Consider the following 22,463-nt stretch of genomic DNA (forward strand, 5'->3'; position numbering starts at 1 on the left):
ATCGTCTGTCCAAAATCTCTAATTTTTTTTTTAAGAGAGATTACTTGATTATGAATTGACCATGAGTTCATCCCTCAGTATGTTTTGAGGGGCCTGCTCAGTTTCTCTTAGATGAATTTTTTGGAGGTGAAAAAAATTTCTCCCTAGAGTTACTAGTATCTGATGAATGGTACGAAGAAATTTGCAGCTGGCTTAGTCTTGGATGGGAAAGGAAGGGAAAACAGTGCTACAGGAAATTCTTATTCATCTAGGCTTACGAAACAAAGGGGGTAATGGAGGGAAACAACCAATACTGCTTAATCTAATCAAAAGCACAGCAAGGTGGCACATGGGAACCCAAGCCTCTACAGAACTGTGGATGACTTTTGCAACACCCCACCCCTGCCCAAATCATATTGCTAATTAAACTGCATACATGGGCTAATGATAGAGACTTAATGCAGTGCTTCTGTAAGAAAATGTGACCATTAATGTGCATTTATGTAATACAACACCAGGACATTGTCATCATTCCTGACAGCCCTCTGTGACCTTCTTTCTCTTCCTTTTCACTTCCTCCCTGACAAGGCTATAATTCTCCTTTTTATACTAACTGCCTGTTGGTATTCTTATGAATTTGTCTGCCCTATTGGTTCATTACAGCCTATGTGGCTTTCCATGTGCTAGACATCAATAAGGCATGCTTGATCAAACCTGTGGAGAACCCCAAAGGGCCCTCTGTAGTTCCATGAACACTGATGTAGACTTTAATCTTTTACAATAATAATTTTTTAACTGATGTTGGTTTTGTTTTCCTAGCAATACACCTGGAGCCTTTCTATACTGTTGTGATTTTGCTTCAGGAGCAGTGGAGCTGGTAAAGGTAATTCATATGCTCGCTTTAGAGTACCTTATAAGCCTGTAATTCAGGAGGCTGCCAGGAAGCCGTCTTCATGAAAAAGAATGCAATGGCTTTGACAACTTTTAACTGAAGTTTTCAATATTCCAAAGAACAAAGTCTTACTCTATGCAGAGAGGAATGAATACCATCAGTGAGCTTGCTTCTCAGCTTGAGTAAGATACCAGACAGAATAGGCTTTTATATGAAATGTTTTACAATGCTGAATAATTGAAGAAAAAGTTTCTTGAGTCACAGTAAACGTATTAACTACTACTGTTCTCTCTATGCCTCTTTTCATCTTTTTCCTGACAGTCACATTCGTCCTACAATTCAGCCTGGTGTTCTGCCTTTGTTCATGATGTGTGTGATGATGCTTTACCTTATCCTTTTCCAGATGGGATCCTGGATGTCATTCTCCTTGTCTTTGTGCTCTCTACTATTCATCCTGACAGGTAAATGAAGACTAAAGGGCAAAGCAAATGGGTTAAATCTCTTTTATCACTGGAGGTTTTCAAGAATAGGAAAAGAAGATGATGAATCTTTAATTTATTATTTAGTAAGCTACAATATATATATAAAACAAGGTATTTTAAATGCTGTTTCCCATTTTCAGGCTTCAAGAGAAAAGCTGTTCAGGCTAATTCATGAGTGAGCCTCCTGTCTCCATCAAAATACAAGGGGTATATTGTAACTAAATACATCCCTATTAAAAGTGACAGTGATTCAAGAAACTTACAAATTAAAAAAAAAACCAGACCACTAGTCGTCTAGAAGGAAATTATTTTTAGTGATCAAAACTAAACATTCATGATTTAACACCTTACAATATGTTGATAAAGACTTAGGCTGCTGATTTAGCGACACACAAATGCTTACATGCAGGCCTTTTAAACCAAGGTGCATTCAGAATTTTGTAACTTAACTCGTTTGGATTAAGAAAATTTGATCTAATTTTCATGCATAGTGTTATGTTGAGTGCTGTTAGCCTTGTTACTAATGCCTCTCAATGTCTAATGAACCGAACTTTATGACTGTTAAGGCTGGCTGATTGTGAAAATGCCCTTTTTTTAATGGGAAAAATGCAAAAGAGGGCATGTAAGTTAAACTCCTTAACTCTTCCTTTAACTAGATCATATGAAGGGAAATACATGCTGTATGTGTGGTAATACGTTTATTACTTTAAGAATGTCATTAAAATGGGCTTGGCAAACAGAACTGTATTTGCCTAAGTCTGAGAACTGTTTCCCTGCCTAAGTTATTAATGATTAGCTTTACAGAAAAATTTTTCCCATATAGGATATTACTCCTTCCTGTTTGTTCAGAGATGAGCACATGAGTCATGCGAAGCCTGGGTCCAGATTTCAAAAACAATTCAAGCAGTAGATTTCAGATCTCTGTAACTGCGGTGATGCTGCCAGGAAGAAATTGGACAATAGAGACGCATTCATTCAATTGCTTTGCCTGTAGAAGCAGTAATCAGATGTTCTGTTAGAATTTCTGTGGATCTTTTCCTATTAGTCATTTGAGAATGTGTTTGTCTTTTTTTATTATTTTTTTTCTTCTCCCCATGTCAGCATCTAAAGGCTGACATGGATGCTTCTGTGTGCGTGTGTGTATACACACATAAAGATTTCCGTGTAATTATCTGTGTTGTAAGACCCACTTTCCAAAGATTTATTAGTCATTACTGTCATCTCGTAGAATTAAAATGACTGCATAAAGGCAAATGTAATGCAGATTCATCTTGCTCAGTATACGTTTTTTCTGGAAACTTTGAAAGTGGGAAATGAAAAAGAAAACCAAGAGAATGATGATGCAGAACTTCTGTACTTTTGAGACCTGGAAAATATACATGAGAGGGACACATTTGTATTCAACACAATTGTTACTTAGTGATTTCTCTTCAGGCTGTTGTGTTTAGTTTTTTGTAATTGCTACTCTTGAACCCCATTTTTAACACACTTCAATTCTGCTAGAAGGCCCCTCTAGAAGTTGATTGCAGAATTTGAAAGGTATTAAACTTTCTTCAAGCTATATAATTAATATGCTCTAGTCCTACAGGATGAGAGTTCTCAAAGCACTTTCACTTTTTTTGCATGTACATTTTTTCCTATGTGCACAAAACTTATGTTTATATAGGCGGTCTGTAATTTTGTGCACAACTACCTGTCTTGAACAGTCTCTTATTCTTAGGTGGTGCTGCCTTTTCTGTCTGTGGCAGCACGCTTGGTTGCCTGTGTTGAGCATGAGCAAAGAGGACAACTGTTAAAGCACTTGGCTTCCTCTGAGGGAATTCCATGCTTAAAAAGTGTATGCTGCTTCTTGTTCTTGTTTGTTTGGAGATATGATATTATTTTCTGCTGAACTACCTCCTAATTCTGTCCCTTAAAAATCAAGGTAAGATGCCTGCACTGCTGTTGCATAAGGACCAAATTGCATTAGTGTTTGAGTTCTGACATTTGAGGCAAGGGGGTAAGGCCACCTGAGAGACAGGGATGGTGTAAGGATGTTGTCTTGGTACACAGTAATGGTGTGCTGATTTTGTATAGTTAAGTAGGACTTACTCTTCTTTAGCTCTTTTCAGATACAGCACCCTGCCTTTCCTTTCCATTCATTTTGCATTCACTCTGGCTCCATATCTTCTACATGGTCTATCCACTTCCCTGTGGGAGGAAGGGTTGAATTAGGCAAGTGGACTTTTCTGCCTTGCAGCCTGCCAGGTGAAGACTGCCTTTTTTGGTCTTTCATGAATGTGGAAAACCTGAGTCCTTCAGTTTATTCTGAAAGAGTGAGGCAAACCCAAGGCATTATTCATTAGTAATGTATTTTGCAGAGTAATGCAAATGTATTTATAAGAAGCTCCAAGGTAAGGTTAAAAAGTGAGAAGGAAGATGCTCTGGTCTAGTGAAGGGGAAAGAGTATTGTGTATGGTACTTATTCCTATCATACATACAGCAGGCTGGTGTAATCTTGATAAGGAAGAGCTGATGTTAGATACCACCAAGATTCACAAACTTCTCAGCATTTTGCAGGATACAGACTTTCCTCCTCTAACTAGCAATATGTCCAGATGGAGTTCTGCCAGATTCCTCTCCTGAGGCACTACTCAGATTCGTCTTTCCATTTTCAGCCATTAGGTGTGGAGATACTGATTTTGTGTGTATGATCAGTACCTCCATAAAGAAATCAGGTAAATTTCTGTTTGCCTTCCAGGCCCTTGATTTTGCTATCTACAGCAAGAAGGCTCAGTCTAGCTCACCAATGCACATAGCTAACTGTTCATTCATTGTTTGTCATGTATCTGCCTGACCCATATACTCAAACACTGTGTTTTAATCCATCCTTGAGATTCTGTTGAAGTGAAGGAAAAGGGCTCCTTTTCTCTTTCCAGTGTGTATTCTCTTACAGTGCCTTTTAAATATTGGGTTTAGAGGCTTTTTTGTAGAGAGTTCTTCCTGTTCACTAGTGCCTGGCCTTTTTATAGTAAATATAGACACATCTTCTCACTGTAGTTTTGGAAATCTATGTATATTCCAAGCATCTAGAAAAAAACAGTTATGTTTGCAAATTTCACCAGTATCCCATCTATTTCTAAGGATGCAAGGGGTTGTAAATAGGTTGGCTAAACTACTGAAACCTGGAGGAATGTTGTTATTTCGAGACTATGGACGATACGATACAGCTCAACTTCGTTTTAAAAAAGGTAATTCCTGAATGCTTTTGTAGTTCACTGTTCATTTTAACTCTTTTTTGAAAAAAGTGACATGTCCTTTTTCATTACTGCTCTAATTTCTTAGGTCATTGCTTATCAGAAAATTTTTATGTACGAGGAGATGGAACCAGAGTATATTTCTTTACCAAAGGTATGAAATGGTATAGTTTTTATAGAAAGGGTTGAGTGTCTCTCAAGATGATTTGTGTTATAAAAGCTCATCTTAGAACAGAAATTTAAAGAAGGTTTTATTGTGATTTTGTTTTAATTCTCTGCTATTACTAAGCCCAAAGCTAACTGTTGTGAGAAAATAATTCCCTTTATGTGTACACTTGTTGCATCTGGGGTCCTGCAAGATTGCTTGCAGACATCACTGGAAATTTCTCTTTGTCTAAGCATCTTGTGTCTAATGGTACGCTCAAATTATGTTACTTAAAGATGTACTTGATTTCTTTCTTAAAATTGAGATAAACATGCTTGGGAGGACAGTTGGTAGCAGTGCTCTGATATTTTGTTCTGCTACGTTGGTGAATCTGAGCTGTGAGGCTGCTTTTTCTGCAGGAGCTGAACTTAAATTCCTGATTATGGATACTATTGCTCTTTGCCCGTCCACTCACTTGGTTCTGTTGGCAGTCAGCTTAGACTGGTATATTTTAGCCCAGCTACTGGAAATGGTGAAAGTGAGCATCACAATACCTTTTTTTTTTCTTTTTTTTTTTTTTTTTTTTCTTTTTACCCTCTGCAACCTCGACTGTAAGCAATAGAAGTGGATCAGGATTTATCCCAGTCTGAGTAATTTTAGAAGTGAAAAGGAGGATCTGGGACATGTATGGGAAATCACTTGAATTCAAAGAGCCTTCTCAGTTTTTAACTGTCTTGTTTTGTGCTTACTCATGACAAAGAAGCTTAAAGTTTTCCAGTGGTGACTGACAAGAAGGAGATAATGACATTGGCATAAATGTGTGGATTGTCGTTTGGGCAGGTGAAATAGCTCTATCTCGATACTATGCGAACAGTGACCAAATGACATGCATTTGTTTTCCTCAACTCTGGCATACTGAACCCTCTGAAGAAAGAGGATCCATGAATGCCATGAGTAATAATCAATGTGATTTGGGCCTCAGCATAACATTTTTTACTGTAATATAAATCAAGAGCTGTGAAAATTAATTTCTAACAAAAGACTTCTTACAGGCAGTTTCCCTGATTTTTTTTTTTTTCAAATCACAAAACAGATTTAGTTCCATCTTTGGTTGAACTGGAAGTTGTTAATTACTATATTCTACAAGTGTCTCTCTTTTTTTTTTATTACAATAATTCTTCATATGAGAAAATAGATGAGGTACGGAACATGTTCAACTTGGCTGGATTAACTGAAGTACAGAATTTAGTTGATCGGCGATTACAAGTAAACAGGAAGAAAAAAGTGAAAATGCAGCGAGTTTGGATACAAAGCAAGTTCCAAAAACCATTGCTGCTACCTCTAAATAATCCTGAAGAAACCACTGAAAGGCACCCTTAAAGATAATTGTACCGTGAACTCCAGAAACTGAGGCAAATGTGAGTACGTATATTTCCTATAAATCTTGTTTTAGCCACTGAGAAGGAGAAATACATAGAACTGAAAACCTTTCCCTGATTTTTTTTGTAAATGTATGTGTGTGAAAATGATCTGGGGGGAAAAAAAAGGCATTTCTGACTTCTGCTTTATATGCAATAAAGGGATATGCGTTAATCTATTCATACCTGTGACCAGGCACTATTTTACTTCCTTGAATATGAATAGTCAATGAGTATAAGCATGTATCTTGTTCCATTTGAAATTCACAATATGTAAAAAGTTTTAGACTGAAGCATTATTTGTTTCAGAGATCTAGAGAAACAGAATATCTGTTCTCACTATTACTACAAGCTGTGCTGTGTTAATTTCTGAGTCATGTCTCTTTTAACTTCTGTGTGTCTTGCAACTGTATTTCCTCTTTGGGGGGAAATTTCTTGATGCATAAATAATGAAGACAAAATCTTTTTCTAATTTGCATGTAAGTTATTATTTCATACTAACTGCATGTGATATGCATAGGTATCAGATTAGTCAGTGATTGGCATCCTCCACTGTGACTGACTTATTCCTCTGAAGTCTCCACTTTCCATCTACATGCTCATCAGAAACTTGCCAAACTCAAGTCTCTGTAACAGCTTAGTGACACATACATTAAATTTAAAGTGCCATAGGTTGTAAACTGAACATAATGTAGAAAAGAATTACCAAAATGCCAAAAGAGTGCTGAAACCAAATAGTTAACATTTGCCTGGATAAATACAAGCATTATTTTTATGATATGTCAGATACACTTGAGGGAGGAGCAAAAAGAGTAGTCCAGAGTACATTTTATTAATATTGTTATGGGGTAATGTAATCACACTAAAATGGCGATCTACATGGCAGCTAGATTTTTGTTGTTTACAGAGAGAGGTTGCTTTCTTAGGGCTTGAGTCTTAGAAAAAAGACACTGTTTTTGTATTGACCCTGTGGAGAGACAGTAAAAGGACAGGACTACACTGGTACGTCAAGTGCTTTTAAGAAGAAAACCAAAATGCAAACACTGTTTGCAGATGCAGACCATGATACTGAGGCTGTTGAGCTAGTATTTAAAGATGCCACTTCTGCTATTTAAATGTAATTTTACAACGACTTAGCCACAAAGAGGAGAGGACAAGCAACAGGTGAATGAATAAAATATATCTCTTACTTCAACAAGGATATAGAATGCATGTAATCTATAACATGCATGCAGTTTTGAGTGCCATTACTATAATTAAACTCTCAAAGTCTCTTTTCTTGCTTTTGTTTTAATCTGAAGGGTAAGCATGTCACAGCTGACAACCCATTTTTTTTGCAAGTTGTTAGCTGCTAGGCTAAGTAGAACTGATTGTCTTCTAGAAAAAAATAAATTATCTAAATTTAGATGCTAAGTATCTTCATCCCCTTTGACAAGATGAGGGACCTGCTTAATTTCCATAAACCCAGATCTGTTTCAAGAACGAGGTGCAATAAGGGGTCTTTGAAGGTAGGATCTGATCCTGCATTTCTGGTGTATTCTAAACTCCCATTAGTGTAAGATACTGTTTCATGAATTAAGTGGCTTAGGAAGCTTTGGTTAGCAATGGCATTATTGTAACCTGCAGTAAAACTCCTGTGGTATAAATCAAAAGTTAAAACATAGCTGTGTTTCTTCAAGCCCTAAGTCTTAACAGACTGTAGCATCTGCATGGGAAATGTAAATAAATATCTGGTTATGTTTTAATTAGGTTGCTACCCTGTGCTATTAATCATGACTTCTGAGTATGCATAGCTCTTAGTCTAGTACAAAGCATTTTCAGTTGTAGAATTTTCCAGGGGGTGATGATGATAAGCTCTTGAGCATCGTGCAGTTTTATTCATGTGTGTGATGTAGATTTTCCATGTGTAGAGGCTAATGAAATGTTTGCTTTGGCTTTCACACTGATATGTTGATTCTGGCAAGATTTTAATATGCTGTGTTGTTAGTTTAACAAAAATGTGACATCAGAAGAAACCAAACCCTGAATTCTTGTATGGCCTTGAGCAAATTTGGCTGTTTCTTTTCCACACCTTGCAGTGTAAGTATTGGCTGTCTCTTCTAGAATGATGATGCCTGTTTTAGAAGCAATAAGATCAGCTACTATTTGTAAGTGCAGAATATCTACTGTAAAGTGAACTGCAACTATCTGAACAGTTCTAAGATTGATAGAAGGGGAAATGGACAAAGACATCATGCCTGATAAGAACTTTTGAATCTAAGTAGGACTTTATGTATTTTGTCTTTGGTTCAGTTTTCAAAAAGCTTAATCAAGGACGTGTTTTTGAAATACTTTCAAATTACCTGTATTAGTTGGGAAAACTGATATTACAATATTGGCAAAAGAAAGGCAAGTAGAGCTACTGAAATAAAAGAAAGAAAAGAGATCCAGATAACTATATAGGAAATGCAGTTTAAAATGGTTTATTGCTAATTAATTTCTGGGGAAAAGAAAAATTAGGGTATTGCAAACAAAGTGTGCCCAGTATAGAAGTATAGTATAGAAGCTGTAAGCTTCACTTTTGAAACGTGAAGTTATTTCTTTAATCAGATATGTACCTGAAATGCCTAATTATATAAATTTATAGAAGTACACATTATATAAATACTAAACATTTTAATTGTCAATTCCTTTTTTTTTTTTTTTTTTTTCCACCATGACTTCCTATGCTGGTAAAGCAGACTTGTGAATGTATACAAATGGCAATTAGAGAAAGATAATGTTGTTAGAATTGAGCTTGGGCTTCATTGGCTTTGGCTTGCTTTATCAATAACGCATACTTTTTGCCCATCGCCACTGGTATTGCATTACATTTATGTACAGGGATACATGAGAATGGTACTTACTGGTTTAGACCTTGCTTAGTTTTTAAGCAAGTACAAGACAGCTATAAAGTAAAGAAAGTGACCAACCTTTTTTCATACACTAATTCTGAAGTATCTAGTCAATAACAATTAACTGATATAAAAAATGTTGTTGTTTTTCCAGCAAAACCAAGGCAGGTGCTTGTGCCATATCTACAAATCCACTGAATCTGAAGAGGAAAATCAAAATGCATGGCAGACGGGGAGACAGCAGGAACTCTAGTGACACTAGGCAAAAGTTTATTGTATTGGAAACTGCTGTTTCTGTTTTGTCTTTTGCTTGTGACTCAGCTAATCTGCAGATTCTGCTGTTTAATAATGACTAAAAATTTGTAACAAACCATCCTGAAATTTGTATTAAACACCAGTGGAAATCACTTAACATTAAATTTTGCTACTTCATTTTGATTTGTGGTGTGATCTTTATTCACTGCTCCGGTGTGCTCTTTGATCTGTTGACATATGCCTCATTTCCCCCTTTTCCTGCGCATAGTAGACAATTAAGCGGTTTCCACAGGAGCTATATACACACAAACATTTGCAGCAAAGTTTGCTGGCTGGGTTATTTCTAGGATCGAAGCAAGAGAGTTTTATTTCCTTCTGTACAGAACAGATTGCTTTTTCTTTTTGCGTGAATGCAATGAATTGAATAGATGCTAAATTAATATAGTGGTATTGGCTGTATTTTCTTAATTATTTTAAGCGAAATATACCTTAGGGTATGCTGTTTGTAATGGCAGTGATAACAGTAGACAGTTCATACATAAACCATTTCTTCACAGAGCATCTTAATAATGAGTGGTTGAACAACCTTGGAAAGAAACCATATATACATATTATAAAAATATTAAACATTGCTATTGTTAATAATACAGGTCACTTTGCCTTTCAGTATCTGTAAACTTAACTTCACGTTTGGAGCAAAGATTCAACATGAGGGGTTTTTTACATCAGTTATGTGCCAGTTGCCATCCTTTTGAGAATCAGCCAGAAACTGGACAAGTCTAAGTCTGTTAAATGCACTTACAATTAGTATATAGTCAGTAAGAACTACATGGGTTGCCATGGGAATCTTAGCAGGTTCTTTGTCGTACCTGCTGGTCCTGGCATATAGGTCATGCCTGGACAGGGCTTTCAGCTGAGAAGGGGATTTCTCTGTCCAGTGACCATCCTCTACCCTTTGCTAGTACCAAGCAACTAAAAGAAGAACTTGCCTGATGGGAAAGCAAGAGCCATACAGGCACGAGGGGAGGAAGATAAAGATGCAGCAGAGTGATGCAGAGTGAGTGTTTCCTCTGGGAACCGGGGTAACAAGGAAGCTTGGATGGACTGACAAAGCAAGAAGAACGAGATGCAGAACTGAACAGGGAACTGAGGAACAGAACACCATGGGCACCATATAGGTGGAAGATGTATAAGAGGAGACAGTGTGGCAGGGTGAGGACATTGGGCCTAGAAACAAGTGAAATGAAATGGAGGAGGCAAGATGAAATAGGGGACAGATCTGTCACAGAAATAGGCTGAAACCTGGGTAAACAAAGAAATTGGGGTAAGGATTGGAGGTGGAAAGACCTATCTTCAAAGTCTTTTTCTCTCAAGTGGTACTGTATTTTCACATCTTAGAGGAATATTATAGGCTTTGTCTTTCATCCATATGTGCACAGTGTATTTCAATTTATTACAAAGATGGAATGTTTCATTTGTTGTAGTTTATATGTGCTATGCACATGTTTGCAACAGTGCAGGCAGGTTTATGATACACCTGCTTTTGCTTTTTCCTTAGGGAACAATGTTTTTACCTTCTTTCACGTAGAACTCTATAGTGACAGAAGCTACACTCCTAACCTCCTGGGAAGCAAATACAAAAGAATAACAGAAGTGTCTGCATCCTGATTGTGTTCCATCAAGGTAGGACAATTAAATTTACTCCATATGTTCTGATGTTGTCCCATTTAAATCAAGACCATATCTGCAGATTATCATCTTGAAGGGCCTCCCAATCTCAGTTTCTGTTGTACTTGCATCTGTTCAACAGAACTTAAATGAAGTTGTATAAACTAGAAATACAACTTAAAAGGAAAATGGCAGAATAATGTTTAGGCTTTATCTGGGATTACAACAGTTTAGAGAAGGAGCATGTTTATTATTTTAAAACACAGTTGCAGAGGACCACTCATCCAAGAGGCTGAAAATTTAGGTTATTTGAGATATAATGTACATCATCGAGAATATTAAACCTAATGTCCGTGTTACGAAGCTTTGTATACTTAATGTTAGCTAAAGGTATGTTGTCAATTGTTACTGTGAAAAAGGAGTTAGCAAGAAGATCGTTCCATTTTCAGAGGATGTTTTATTGATCAGGTTACTAAAATTTTGAAGGGCACATGAAAATTAAGAAAGAAGGTGAATTAGTTTAGCGATGACTAAAACCCACTGATTATATATATAATTTAATAAATGCTCAAAGAATAATCTGAGCATACCTGTGGATTGATACTACGTTAACTTTTAAGTTCATTAAAAACACAGACTTGGTGTATGCTGCTAGTTATAAAAACAACCAAAATGTTAAAATTTATAAATATTATGTAAAAATAGAATGCTATATAGTTACAAATGTGATGTAAAAATAGAATGCTCTTATAGCTACTGCATAAATCTAGTGTATGGTCTTCTGTGTAGTGTCCTATTCAGCTAGAAAAAAGACACAGTAGAAATAGGTGGTGAAAATTCCTGGAGACATGAAAAAACTTCATATGAAGGCAGGTTAGGGAAATGAATGATAGACAATGTGAGGATGGCATATAACGTTATGTTTTAATATTTAGAAGGTCTAGTTTATCCCTTTACATGATACAAAAAGCAAGGTAAATTAGTCAAGTCGGCAGACAACAAACATATAAATATATACAGTGATAAATATATACAGTGTGCCCTATAAAACCACAAGGAGTCACGATGTTTATAAGGCTAAAAGATTGGTGAGTTACCAAAAATGGATTATATTAGATTTTTTCCATTTTTATTTTTATATATGTGAGAGGGAAAATCTGCATATTTACTGTTTAAGATTTTAAAATGTCTCCAATAAAAAGAACCCAACAATCCTACGACCTTTCTCATTACCGTTTGTGAGATCCTAATATTGCTCAGCAGTAGAGATGGAGAATAAACCTGAATACAAAATGGGTCTAGTAGGCACAGTTAACTGAATTAAGAAAAGAGAGAGGGGGGGGAAAAAGTAGAAAAAAGGAGAACATACTAATTGGCACGACAACATGTAGTACTGTAGCAATCATACAGCAGTTAGTATTTTATATAGCATGACAAACTCAGTACAGTGTCTGAGAGAGGGAGAGAGACATCAGTCTTACCACACTTTCCTGTCACGACAATATCACTAAACTGGCATTTGGAAAAGCCAAAAGCCAAAGAATAAAAGTAATTCGTTTGCTAAAAGAGCATACAATTGATTAATTATGCTTGGGTCAGACTGGCTGTATTGGAGGGTTTCATTGCAGAGCCAACATTCATTTTTTCTTTCTTTAGTGTCAGGCACACTCTAGCCTGCATTTCCTCCCAAATAACAAGTGCTCTTTAAATGGAGGAGCTGCATCTTTGAACTTGAATAAAAGGGTTGTTGTGCAGCGTAGGATTTAGCAGATGGGCTTAGAGAATCCGAACCTACCACTAGTCTTTTATTCTACACTAGGAAAAGCTTTGCCATTTTTAATGGCTCTGTTTGCTACATACCCTATTAAGCACAGTAGTCAGATGTCATTCTGAGGAATCGGGCAGCTTAGTTTCCAATGACATTGATTACACTCAACAGTGAGAGGATGAGAAAGAGTGGTGGGTGGAGAAGTGAAAAGACAGTGTGAGGCATTTCAAGGAGGAGGTTTGCACTCCAGCACTTGCATGTGGGTGACAATCCCTCTGAGAAACAGTTTTTACTCTGAAGTGGAGCAGAGTTGAATCTTCTGTGCTCACTTCAGGTTTAATCTCCATCCCCACAAACTACCAGTGCAGCCTGTAGTTAAATGTGCATTTACTTAAAATGAAGAGAAAACAACAGTAGCAAGAAGCTGCATCTTTAGAATGGAGCTGTGATTTCACAGAGAGAGACCCTGGCATGTTAATCCCTGGCATAAATGGGTGTAATTCTCAATGACAACACTAAGCCTGTTTACACAGAGGTTGAGCTAAACCCAGAGATGACACACAATGCTGTTCAAAATCAATCATTTAATCCTTTTTAAATTTTTGTGATCTAACAACCAAAGATGTTTGTGTTAATAAGAGATCGTGTGACAAAGCTGTGATTGTCACTGAGCATGACTTGCTTTGAGATAAAAATTATGACAAACAAACTCATAATCTTATTTTAGATAAACATTTCATCCTGTTATTCAAGAGTGAATATTAGTGAGTGGAATAAATACTCAGCGATAGTTACCAAACTGTGAAATAAGGACTATTTTTTAAATTGAAAACAGTCTGAGCTAGCTTATACAAAGAGAGAAGAACAAAATCACGCTGGCAATAAGTCTACATTTTATTTTACTGAAGTTTACAAGGAATCAATATAATCAACAAGAACCTTGGTTTTAGTTTCTTTTTATTTTGCATGTACTTATTTTAATAACAAATGAAAGCAGATGAAAAAGGAAACTGCATGGCACAGTCTGCAAAGCATGTAAGTGTTATTATATCACTTAAGATATTTAACAAACTACTAAACCACACTCTTCTTCTTGCATCAATTGGCTAGGGGCAGAGTATCAGAAACAGTAAATACTTATTTTACTTTGAAACAATTAATGTTAATAAAAGGCCTCGGGGTTAAATCTGAAAGAAAAAAATCTTTGAATCTTTGACTCAGATTCCCAATGTCACTTATGTAAGTCCAGAAGACTCTTAAAGCCTATGGAGTCGCGTCAAGATATAGACTAGTTGCTTGCAATTAGAATCCAGATTAACTGGTGCCTAATGTCCCTTGTAAAAGTAACAATGCAAACATAGAAGTACAAAAATATTCTGTCAGTAAGAACATATACATTAATCATTAAAGAACTGAATTCAAAATCAATTGCACAGAGCCAATAGCTTTCTTCACTACTCTTACTTTGTTTAAGGGCTGAAATTTTGTTTGTGTTTAAGATGCTCAGATATCTGTGTTTATATTTTAGTGTAGGATATTCAGAATTTTTAATCCGACAACATTCTCTAATGGGTAGTCAGTATTATGAAACTTGACAACCAATCACATAAGCATGGTTGATTAAGATAAATGATTTACAATAAAATGCTTAAGACGTTCATTTTTGCTATGTTTCTCTCTCAAATACTTGAGAAAGTATGCCTATTCTTAAAGTTAACAGTCCTCTGAAGTCCAAAATAACAAAATTTGTGAAGATAAGATTGAAAAAAAACAATAAGGGGAAAAATGGCTTTTTTAACGCATTGTCAGGAAGTGAAAATGTATAGTTATGTTTCCCTGTCTTTTTAGATTTCATAGAAATTGTGTTATTCCATTACCAAAAGACTTTGCATATTGTTATGTGTTTCTAAGGAAATACCAGTAAAGCAGTATAATTTAAACTTACATTATGCTTTGGGCTTCCATTTTTTTTTCACAATTGTTTATTCTCCTTTTCCTAAATCAGTCCATCAGATTAAAAAAGAAAACAAACATAATAACACTCTTTGAAAGCCATAAATTGTTGGTGATAATGCAGGCAAATTTTAACTGAGTGTTGTTTCCAGTGGATTTTCCTGCCATCTGTGAGATCAAGAATGGGACATTTTTATCTGCTATGTTACTAGCATTTTTTTAGTAGAGGTATACTATCTGTATGTTTGTGATACTTCATCTCATTTTCACATCCTTGTTTCCAGCTACCCTACTTTCTGTTTTACGTTATTAAAGCTTTTGGAGATTCCCAAGTGGAATGTAAGTAAGTATTGCTTACATATTATTTACATTATCGAAGTATTACTATTTGTTTTCATAAAGTGAATAAATACAAAGTTTAACATAAATCTCCACATGTAACTACATGAACAGTGACAGCTTCAGGCCTCTTGGTTTTCATCCCCAGCTTACTAGGCGAGATCAGCAATGAACATGCAAACTTTCCCCAGGAGAGCCTAGAGCGACCTTTTTATCTCTCTGAGAGGGCTGCCAAGTATTTCAGTGCTCCCTGATTTTTTTTAAAAATACACAACAAAACAGTTATTGCCAAAGAGAAGCCTAAAGGGCTTAGATTATATACATACATACATACATACATACATACATATATGTGTGTGTGTGTGTATAAAAATAAAATGAGAGCATAGAGAACATCAGCAGGCTGGGAGGTAGAGAAATGGAAATTGGCAGGCATCCAATTAAAGAAAAGTCCAGGCATGAGAAAAAAGAAATTCTTTAAAGAGGCATTTGACATAAAGTAAAAGAGAAAGGTTGTATGCTTAAAAGTTCTTTCTAAAACCAATGGTAGTATGGGATGAGAAGTAAAAGAAAAGTTATTAATGGACTTTCAGTTTTTAATCTGGAAAAGTGTATAAGCCATAACTTTCACATTTGGACTTTCTAAGCACTTTTATACAAGGGGCCTGCTGGGGATCCACATTCTTCTGCAGTCAGTATGGGTGCTGAGTCATCAGGAAAGTTGGCCATTTGGTTTTAGGTTTCTAAATATAGAGGTGAACATTTAAAGCCCTAATCTTGGAACAGTGGACACTCGTATGCAGCTTTGGTGACCTGAATGATTTCATTCTTAACAGTGCTCATATCAGAACCAAAGCTGTGCCTGTATTACATGTACTCCTGAAAATCGTAGCTCCTATGACAAACAAAAAAGAATTAATTAAAATTAAAAAATTATTAAAAGAAATATAGAAGAGTGGCAAGTTTCAGTCTCTGCTAAGCATCAAAACTCTCTCAGGATAGCTCGTGTGCTCTTGCTCTATGCAGAGGAGGTGGAAAAAGTAGACTTTGGGGGAGGGAACAGAAGAGCAACCTAACTTAAGGGAGGAAGCTTAGGTTAAGCCTTAGAAGGGGTGAATTTTGACAATTCAATTGGGTTTTAGCTATTGTGTTCAGGGGGTAAGGAGTGCGTTTGTGGGAGTCTGCCTGGAAATTGTCAGTTCTCTGAATAAATATTATCAAAGAAGATTTGTACTAACTTTACCTTTGCAGTTGGTATGTCATACCAACTTTTAGTACATGCGTTGGTGGGTTTTTTTATTTCTGATTAACTTCTGCACACTTTGGTTTGTTTGTTTGGGAACTTTGCTAAAATAGGACCTTTGACATTCAAAATGCTGTGACAGAGAATCAGAATTACAAAAAGGCGTTTTCACTTTCACTGTAGATAAATTTGTATAATCCAGTATTATATAGTAGGAGCTCCTTCTTAAAAAAGCAAGTGTTTACACTGGTGATTCAGTGTTTTATTTTGACAGCATCCTGTGCCTTCTGCATAGATCCTAGCTGAAGAAATGCTTGCTGAGTGCTTCGCCACCTGAAAATGTGGGGCAGGGAGGGAGAAATCCTGCCTGGTCAACAATTAGGTCAGTTTGGCTAAACGCGTACATTGCTGCCAGTGGTGACGCGCCTCTCTGCCAGGGCAGGCCTCAGCCATTGCGCCTGCTGGGTGCCACCGAGGTGCTGTGACTCACTCCTGGTTCCCTCTGCACAGATCTGCTGCTGCAGAGCATGTGCAGCATCGGTGCCATCTCCCCACCAAGCTACCAACGTCTTCCAGGAAAGTGAGTCCTTGAACGAGCTGTGAGGTCTGATGGATATTGTTCTGGCAGCCCAGGTATGGCCCAGGGCTGCGCCAGCGCGTGGCTCTGCTTTAAGTGAAGCAAATGCTTCATTATTTAGATTGATTACAGTCCAGGTAGGCAAAACTCTTGGTGATTTTTTCAATTAAGGGAAGGGCATCTAGCAAGTGGATAGCAGCAGAGGAAAGACTGTTTTGAGGGAAAATAGTTTTTTCTATAAACTTTGTATCAAACTTTCATCCTGAGTACCCACAGTGTGTTTCAAGAGCTATTTTTTGTAGGTGAAATAACTGGGAACAGAACTTCTTAACAGGGTGCAAACAACCTGTAGCTATGTTAAGCGACAAAGCACTAGCCATTGCATCCAACATGCGGTGCTTCTGTACAGTGGCAGTTCATGTGCAGCTGATTGGTTAGTCAAAAAAAAAAAAAAAAGTCATTGCCTTACTATAAGATGTGAGCTTCAAAATGAGACTGTGCCCTCATTTTCTATGAGAACTTAAAACATGCAAAGTTTGAGGTTTTAAAAGTTAGTCAGCCGTGTGTGAGTTACAAAACCACAACGAGTTAGCAACTTATGTTAAAATTTGAAATGAGTATTTTTTATTTGCTTCTAGCTCAAAAACAATTTTATCAGTTTCCTTCCAACTGGTCTAAGCCTAAGACAGACGATTTTACAAAAAAAGGGGATTTCTTGACAATATTACAGCAGGATGATAAGAAGTATCTGTTTCTGATTAAACCAGGCAGAGGACTGCACTGACACTTGTCTTAAAAGGTACCGTTACTAGCCTGCCCCTAGCCTCTTGTCTGTTGCTCTGTAACACCTGCTAAACTCGTGGAGTTTCTCAGCAGCATGTAAATGGAGTCAAGATCTCTGGGCTCCAGAAGACAAATGCCTAATCCATGACCTACAAGTGTATTTCTGCTGCCTGTGATAGATATAAAGAAAGCAAGAAAGTTCTGTTTTATTCCACTAGGAGAAGAATCAGTAAATGTTATATTATCCAGCCCTTTTTATTGGGACTTTCTAACATGTTCTTTGGAGAGGACTGAATCCTGCTTTCAATTATACATGGTATGCTGAAAGTATTGATTTGGGACTTTATTATTTATTTATTATTTATAATTATTTATTATAATACTCTTTATTTTGGGTGCTGTGGGTGCACAGGATCAAAACCAGAATTTGTCTGTTTTTCTTAATTGAACTTCTTACTGTTATTTGTCTATTTTATACCTGCAACATTCAAAACACTAGTTATTTCATGTGTGCTACCATTAATATGTAATAGATGAGACCTTGGTACAATTAAAAAAATACAGAATGCAGCTGAGATGAGATAGAGATATGAAATCTGACTTAGTGATTGTCTAAAATATAGCCACAACTCCAGCTTAAGTTCCAACATTGTGTGACCCGTTGCTACGTTTCATTTGAACCTTGTATGAAAAGAAACATGGCAAATGCAAAATATTTCCTGTATCCACAGAACTGCTAGTGCTTCTTTTCTCCAGTGGAAGCGACTTCCCTGTGCCTTTAACAGTGAGATATACCCAGTTAGGTAGCAGTAATTCCCAGTAGTATCATTTGGTTTTTGTTTTCTTGTGGAATTCAATGCCATTTTCATTCAGTTTTTTTCTTCGTCTGAAGGCCCTGAAGTTTCAGTCATCTCTGTTAATTCTGAAGATGCTGCTATTTGAGTTATGGTGAAACTAAATTTCCACAGAAAATGCAAATTTTGTGTGTAAAATATACTTGCAGATTTCTCTAATGAATGTGCCAATGCCATGAAGGGCCCACAACAGCTTCCTAGTCAGTGGCTACTATTATGCAGTGTTTAATTTATGCACAAATACAGTTCCTCTTGTAGAAAGCATCTCTAATGTGTCATTTTTAATATATAATATAATATAATGTTATCTTTCCCATGATTCCTAAGACCCTAGCTCAAAATTGATATAACAAATATTGTTCTGACCCACAGAAACCACGTAAAAGTTTTGCCACCAACTTCACTCAAGACAAGATCTCATCATAAAGAGATTTCATAGTCAGATCTACAGCTATTGTGCATACCTGTTCAGGTAGATTTGTGGACACTTCCATCAGTTTAATATCAAGTGTTGTTGGGCTACATTTTCTGGGACCTTCTTGATATTTGTGGCTTTACTCTTCCAGATAGGAAAATGTAGAATCTTTTGGCAGAATGAAAAGGAAAGAGAAAATCCTGCAGCTTGAGTATGTCCGTGCATTGCTGCATTGTCGGACTCGCTTTTTAAAATTAGTTTTTCAGTTCTTCTCAGAAGTGCTTTAGTAAAAGATTAATGTTGGTGTCAGCAGTCACAGGACGGAAGCAGTCCAGAGTCTGTATCTGCTCCTTACAGAAAAGGCCTGTAATAGAAGCAGCAGGATGACTTAATACAAAGAATTTTGAAAAAGGAAACTAAACTGTTCTGTGTTCTCATTTATTAGACAGAGAGAGGGAACTGAAGAGTAACCTTTAAGAAACTCAAATCGCACCTGAATAATTTGCATTTAGAAAGGATGTTCCTTTCGTGTTCAATTGGTTTATTGAATCCATGTTAGATTCCTGTAAATGCTGCACAGCTTTTGCATCTCCAGTACTTTGCCTAAATGAAAGACTAACCTTTGGAATCTGGATTGGCTATATTACATTTATGTTTAGTCTAATAGAGGTGATGAAAGTAATTGAACTGAATGGCACAAATTCCCTTGGTCCTTTAGAAGCAGCTTTAACAACAATCTTGCTTGGATGTTCAGAGTGACAGGAATTAACATCATTCCTATACATAGGAACATGCTTCTGCTTGAAACAGCCTTCACAAATTCATGTTTCAGTAGTCTTCTATGAGGGCAGAGTGTCGTGCCAAAGGAAGAAAAGCTGAATATAGTTTTCATTCCCAGGAGAAATTAAAAAGAAGGCAAGTGCTTTGAGTGGTTAGCAAGCCTGCCTTCATTTTGATTCTACTGACCTGCCATAAAGAAACTTGAAACAAAGCTCATGTTACTGAACAAAAATATTTTGAAAATGAGTGTCTTAAGGAGCTGTGGGGTTGGTGTGAATGTGATCTGAGCTCATTTTTTTCCTCTAGTGTATAGTATATGTTGACAGTAAATTCTTCCTGCAGATAGTGGTCATGAGAAGTTTTGCCCTGGGGGGTTAGACAAAAAACTGTATCAGAAGTGCAAGAGAAATCTCACTGTGTATGTGGGACCTCTGTATGATACACCTATTTCAGACCCTTTCCGTTTCAGCATTTTTGTGTAGATCTCTCAGGTATCTTGTACAAAGTCTTTACGGACAAGGTAGTATTTAACAAGGTGTTTGAGACCTGTAATGTTTTGGAATTTCTTTGTGATTTTTATGCAAAAGCAAAACCATAGTGAAATCAGACATGAATCTAGTTTGTGAATTACATTTGGGAAGTTCTTTGTGGAAAAATACCCGTAATCACTAACAGGGATTAGGGATTTAATATTCTACTTAATATAACCAACATTAGACACATCAGATTGTAAGTAGCATTTCTGAGTTTATTGCTAGCAATAACTACTTGCTCGTATTGAGGCAGGGTGACAGTTTGGTTCTGATCCTGAAAAGCAGGAAAAAGCTAATGTCTTTGTGAACTCTGCACGCACACTCTCTTTATGGGAACTTTGCAATAACGGTGCAATTGCTCTTTTGAGCCAAAGTCTGGGATCTCCTGAGTTGTTCTGAATGTGTGCTAGCCTCAGTTATTGGCGTCCTGGTCCCCAGCTCGTTTTTTTTTTTTTTTTTTTTTTTTTCTTCCACTGCCTTGCAACATTCCTTGCCAAAAGGGTTACTCTTACTCTTTAGCACGTGAAGGTAGGAGGGCTAGATTTTGGAATGACAGTACTGAAAAGTAAAAGCTTCTACAAAAGAGAAATCATAACTTTTTTTTCCTCAAAAAACCTATGTAGACTTTGCTTTCAAATTGTTGAAACCCATGCCAAGAAGCTATCCAGTAAACAGTTTGTCATTGCCGAGCATCACGACCAAATAACAAGAGCCATGGATAAGATAACCACCATCATAAAGGGCTGCTATAAACTATATAAGCTATCTATAAACAAAGGATTCTCAAACAACCTGGATATTTTGTACCAGTCACATCAGCAAAAAGGGCATGGCTGCAATCCTGGAGTTCAGTACAGATTAACTGTAACTGGTTATGAAGCTGTGTAAGAAATTGTGTCATCCTGGTGAATAATCATCTCCTCTCACTCATTGTCAACTCATTGTTAGCTTATGGTTGGGTTAAAGTGAGGGTGATATGATAACACGCATAGCAGTAACTTTGGTACTTAAGACTCACAGCTAGTGTAGAACAATGCTGTGTATTCTCAGAGATGGAGGATACTGCCCATTTGTCTTCTGTTCCGTGCTCTGCCTGTTCAAAGAATAATAAATCAGCATCAGTATCCTGCTCTATTTTCTCTAGGCACTCCAAGAATGAGATTTGGACTATTTAAGGGATCTACCAAAGCTCAGAAATAAAACATGGGTCATCTAGAACAACGGATCTTTCCACAGTAATAGCAAAGCTTGACTGTGTGAGAACAGGGCTTTCTTTGGAAATGGTTCAGCTCTGTCTCAGAAGCTACAGAAAAGGAACATTTCTTTAATGTTTTACGCTCCAACAGAAGTACCCATATTTGTGTGCACGTGTGTGTAAAACAAAATAAAAATTCCAAAACAAAGCAAGCTGACTTGCTCCTTCCCAGCTCCACGCAGACAAAGTCTTAGAACTGCATAGGTAGCAGTTGCGTTGCTTTGCGCATGCCTGAGACGTGGTCAGGAAACAATACAGAAATACATAAAAAATAGAAACTAATGTGCAGAAATGCCTTGCTGCAATTTTGTTTGCCTCTAAATAATGTTATAAATAAATGAGTATGTGCAATTGACCATGGATTACCCTTTACCTCTGAGGATCTAAAAACTTGATTTGGAACAAGTTTTACAGGATATTTTATAACTTCTTTGGTTTTTTTTTTCACTTTTTAATAACTTGGCATATGAATTTATGAGTGTACTGTGGTACTATCATCAAAAAGAAGATCAAAATAGTGACTATAATAAGTGAAGAGGAGATAGAACTGGCACAAAATCTGTATGGAACAAAGAAGTTACATTTATTATCCAAAGTATAACTCCCATTGGGAACTTGGGTAGGTATCATACAAATCATGATGGAATATGTCCTCTAATGAAGGACCATTATTATGGGAAGCAGGTAGTCTCCATTTGAAATAAAAAGCTAGGCACAATTTTAGCATGCAAGCAGCTAAAGAAGCCCTGTGTGTTATTAGGCGCTTACCCTTACTACCTGAAGTGGAATTGTCTGATAGGAAAATTGGGTAGGACTTTCTGTGAAAAAAATGCAAATTGTATACAAAGTTGTCTATATGAGTCTTATGACTGATTTTAGTGCTTTAAGGTTAAGTTTTCTTGGCAAAGAAACAAATATTTTGGCTGTTCCTGAGGTCTGTAAGCTTTATTAAGTACATGAATAACAAATACACTTGATATATCTGATAGCAAACTATGTTCCTTTTGCTTCCCTA

At 36.7% G+C, this 22,463-nt stretch overlaps 1 protein-coding gene across 1 annotated transcript in view; it reads left to right on the top strand.

Moving 5' to 3' along the window:
* METTL8 (methyltransferase 8, tRNA N3-cytidine) overlaps nucleotides 1-9,334 on the top strand; it is a 29,460-nt gene extending 20,126 nt beyond the window's left edge. The window contains exons 7-12 of the mRNA XM_082312655.1: nucleotides 799-862; nucleotides 1,193-1,332; nucleotides 4,477-4,583; nucleotides 4,678-4,743; nucleotides 5,930-6,152; nucleotides 9,180-9,334. Of these exons, the coding sequence (XP_082168781.1) occupies nucleotides 799-862; nucleotides 1,193-1,332; nucleotides 4,477-4,583; nucleotides 4,678-4,743; nucleotides 5,930-6,114 (562 nt within the window). The 3' untranslated portion in view covers nucleotides 6,115-6,152; nucleotides 9,180-9,334. The remainder of the gene's footprint in view (nucleotides 1-798; nucleotides 863-1,192; nucleotides 1,333-4,476; nucleotides 4,584-4,677; nucleotides 4,744-5,929; nucleotides 6,153-9,179) is intronic.
* The last annotated feature ends 13,129 nt before the right edge of the window (nucleotides 9,335-22,463 follow it).

The sequence above is a fragment of the Platalea leucorodia genome, assembly GCF_965183815.1.
Source record: "Platalea leucorodia genome assembly, chromosome: 5".
Taxonomy (NCBI): Eukaryota; Metazoa; Chordata; class Aves; order Pelecaniformes; family Threskiornithidae; genus Platalea; species Platalea leucorodia.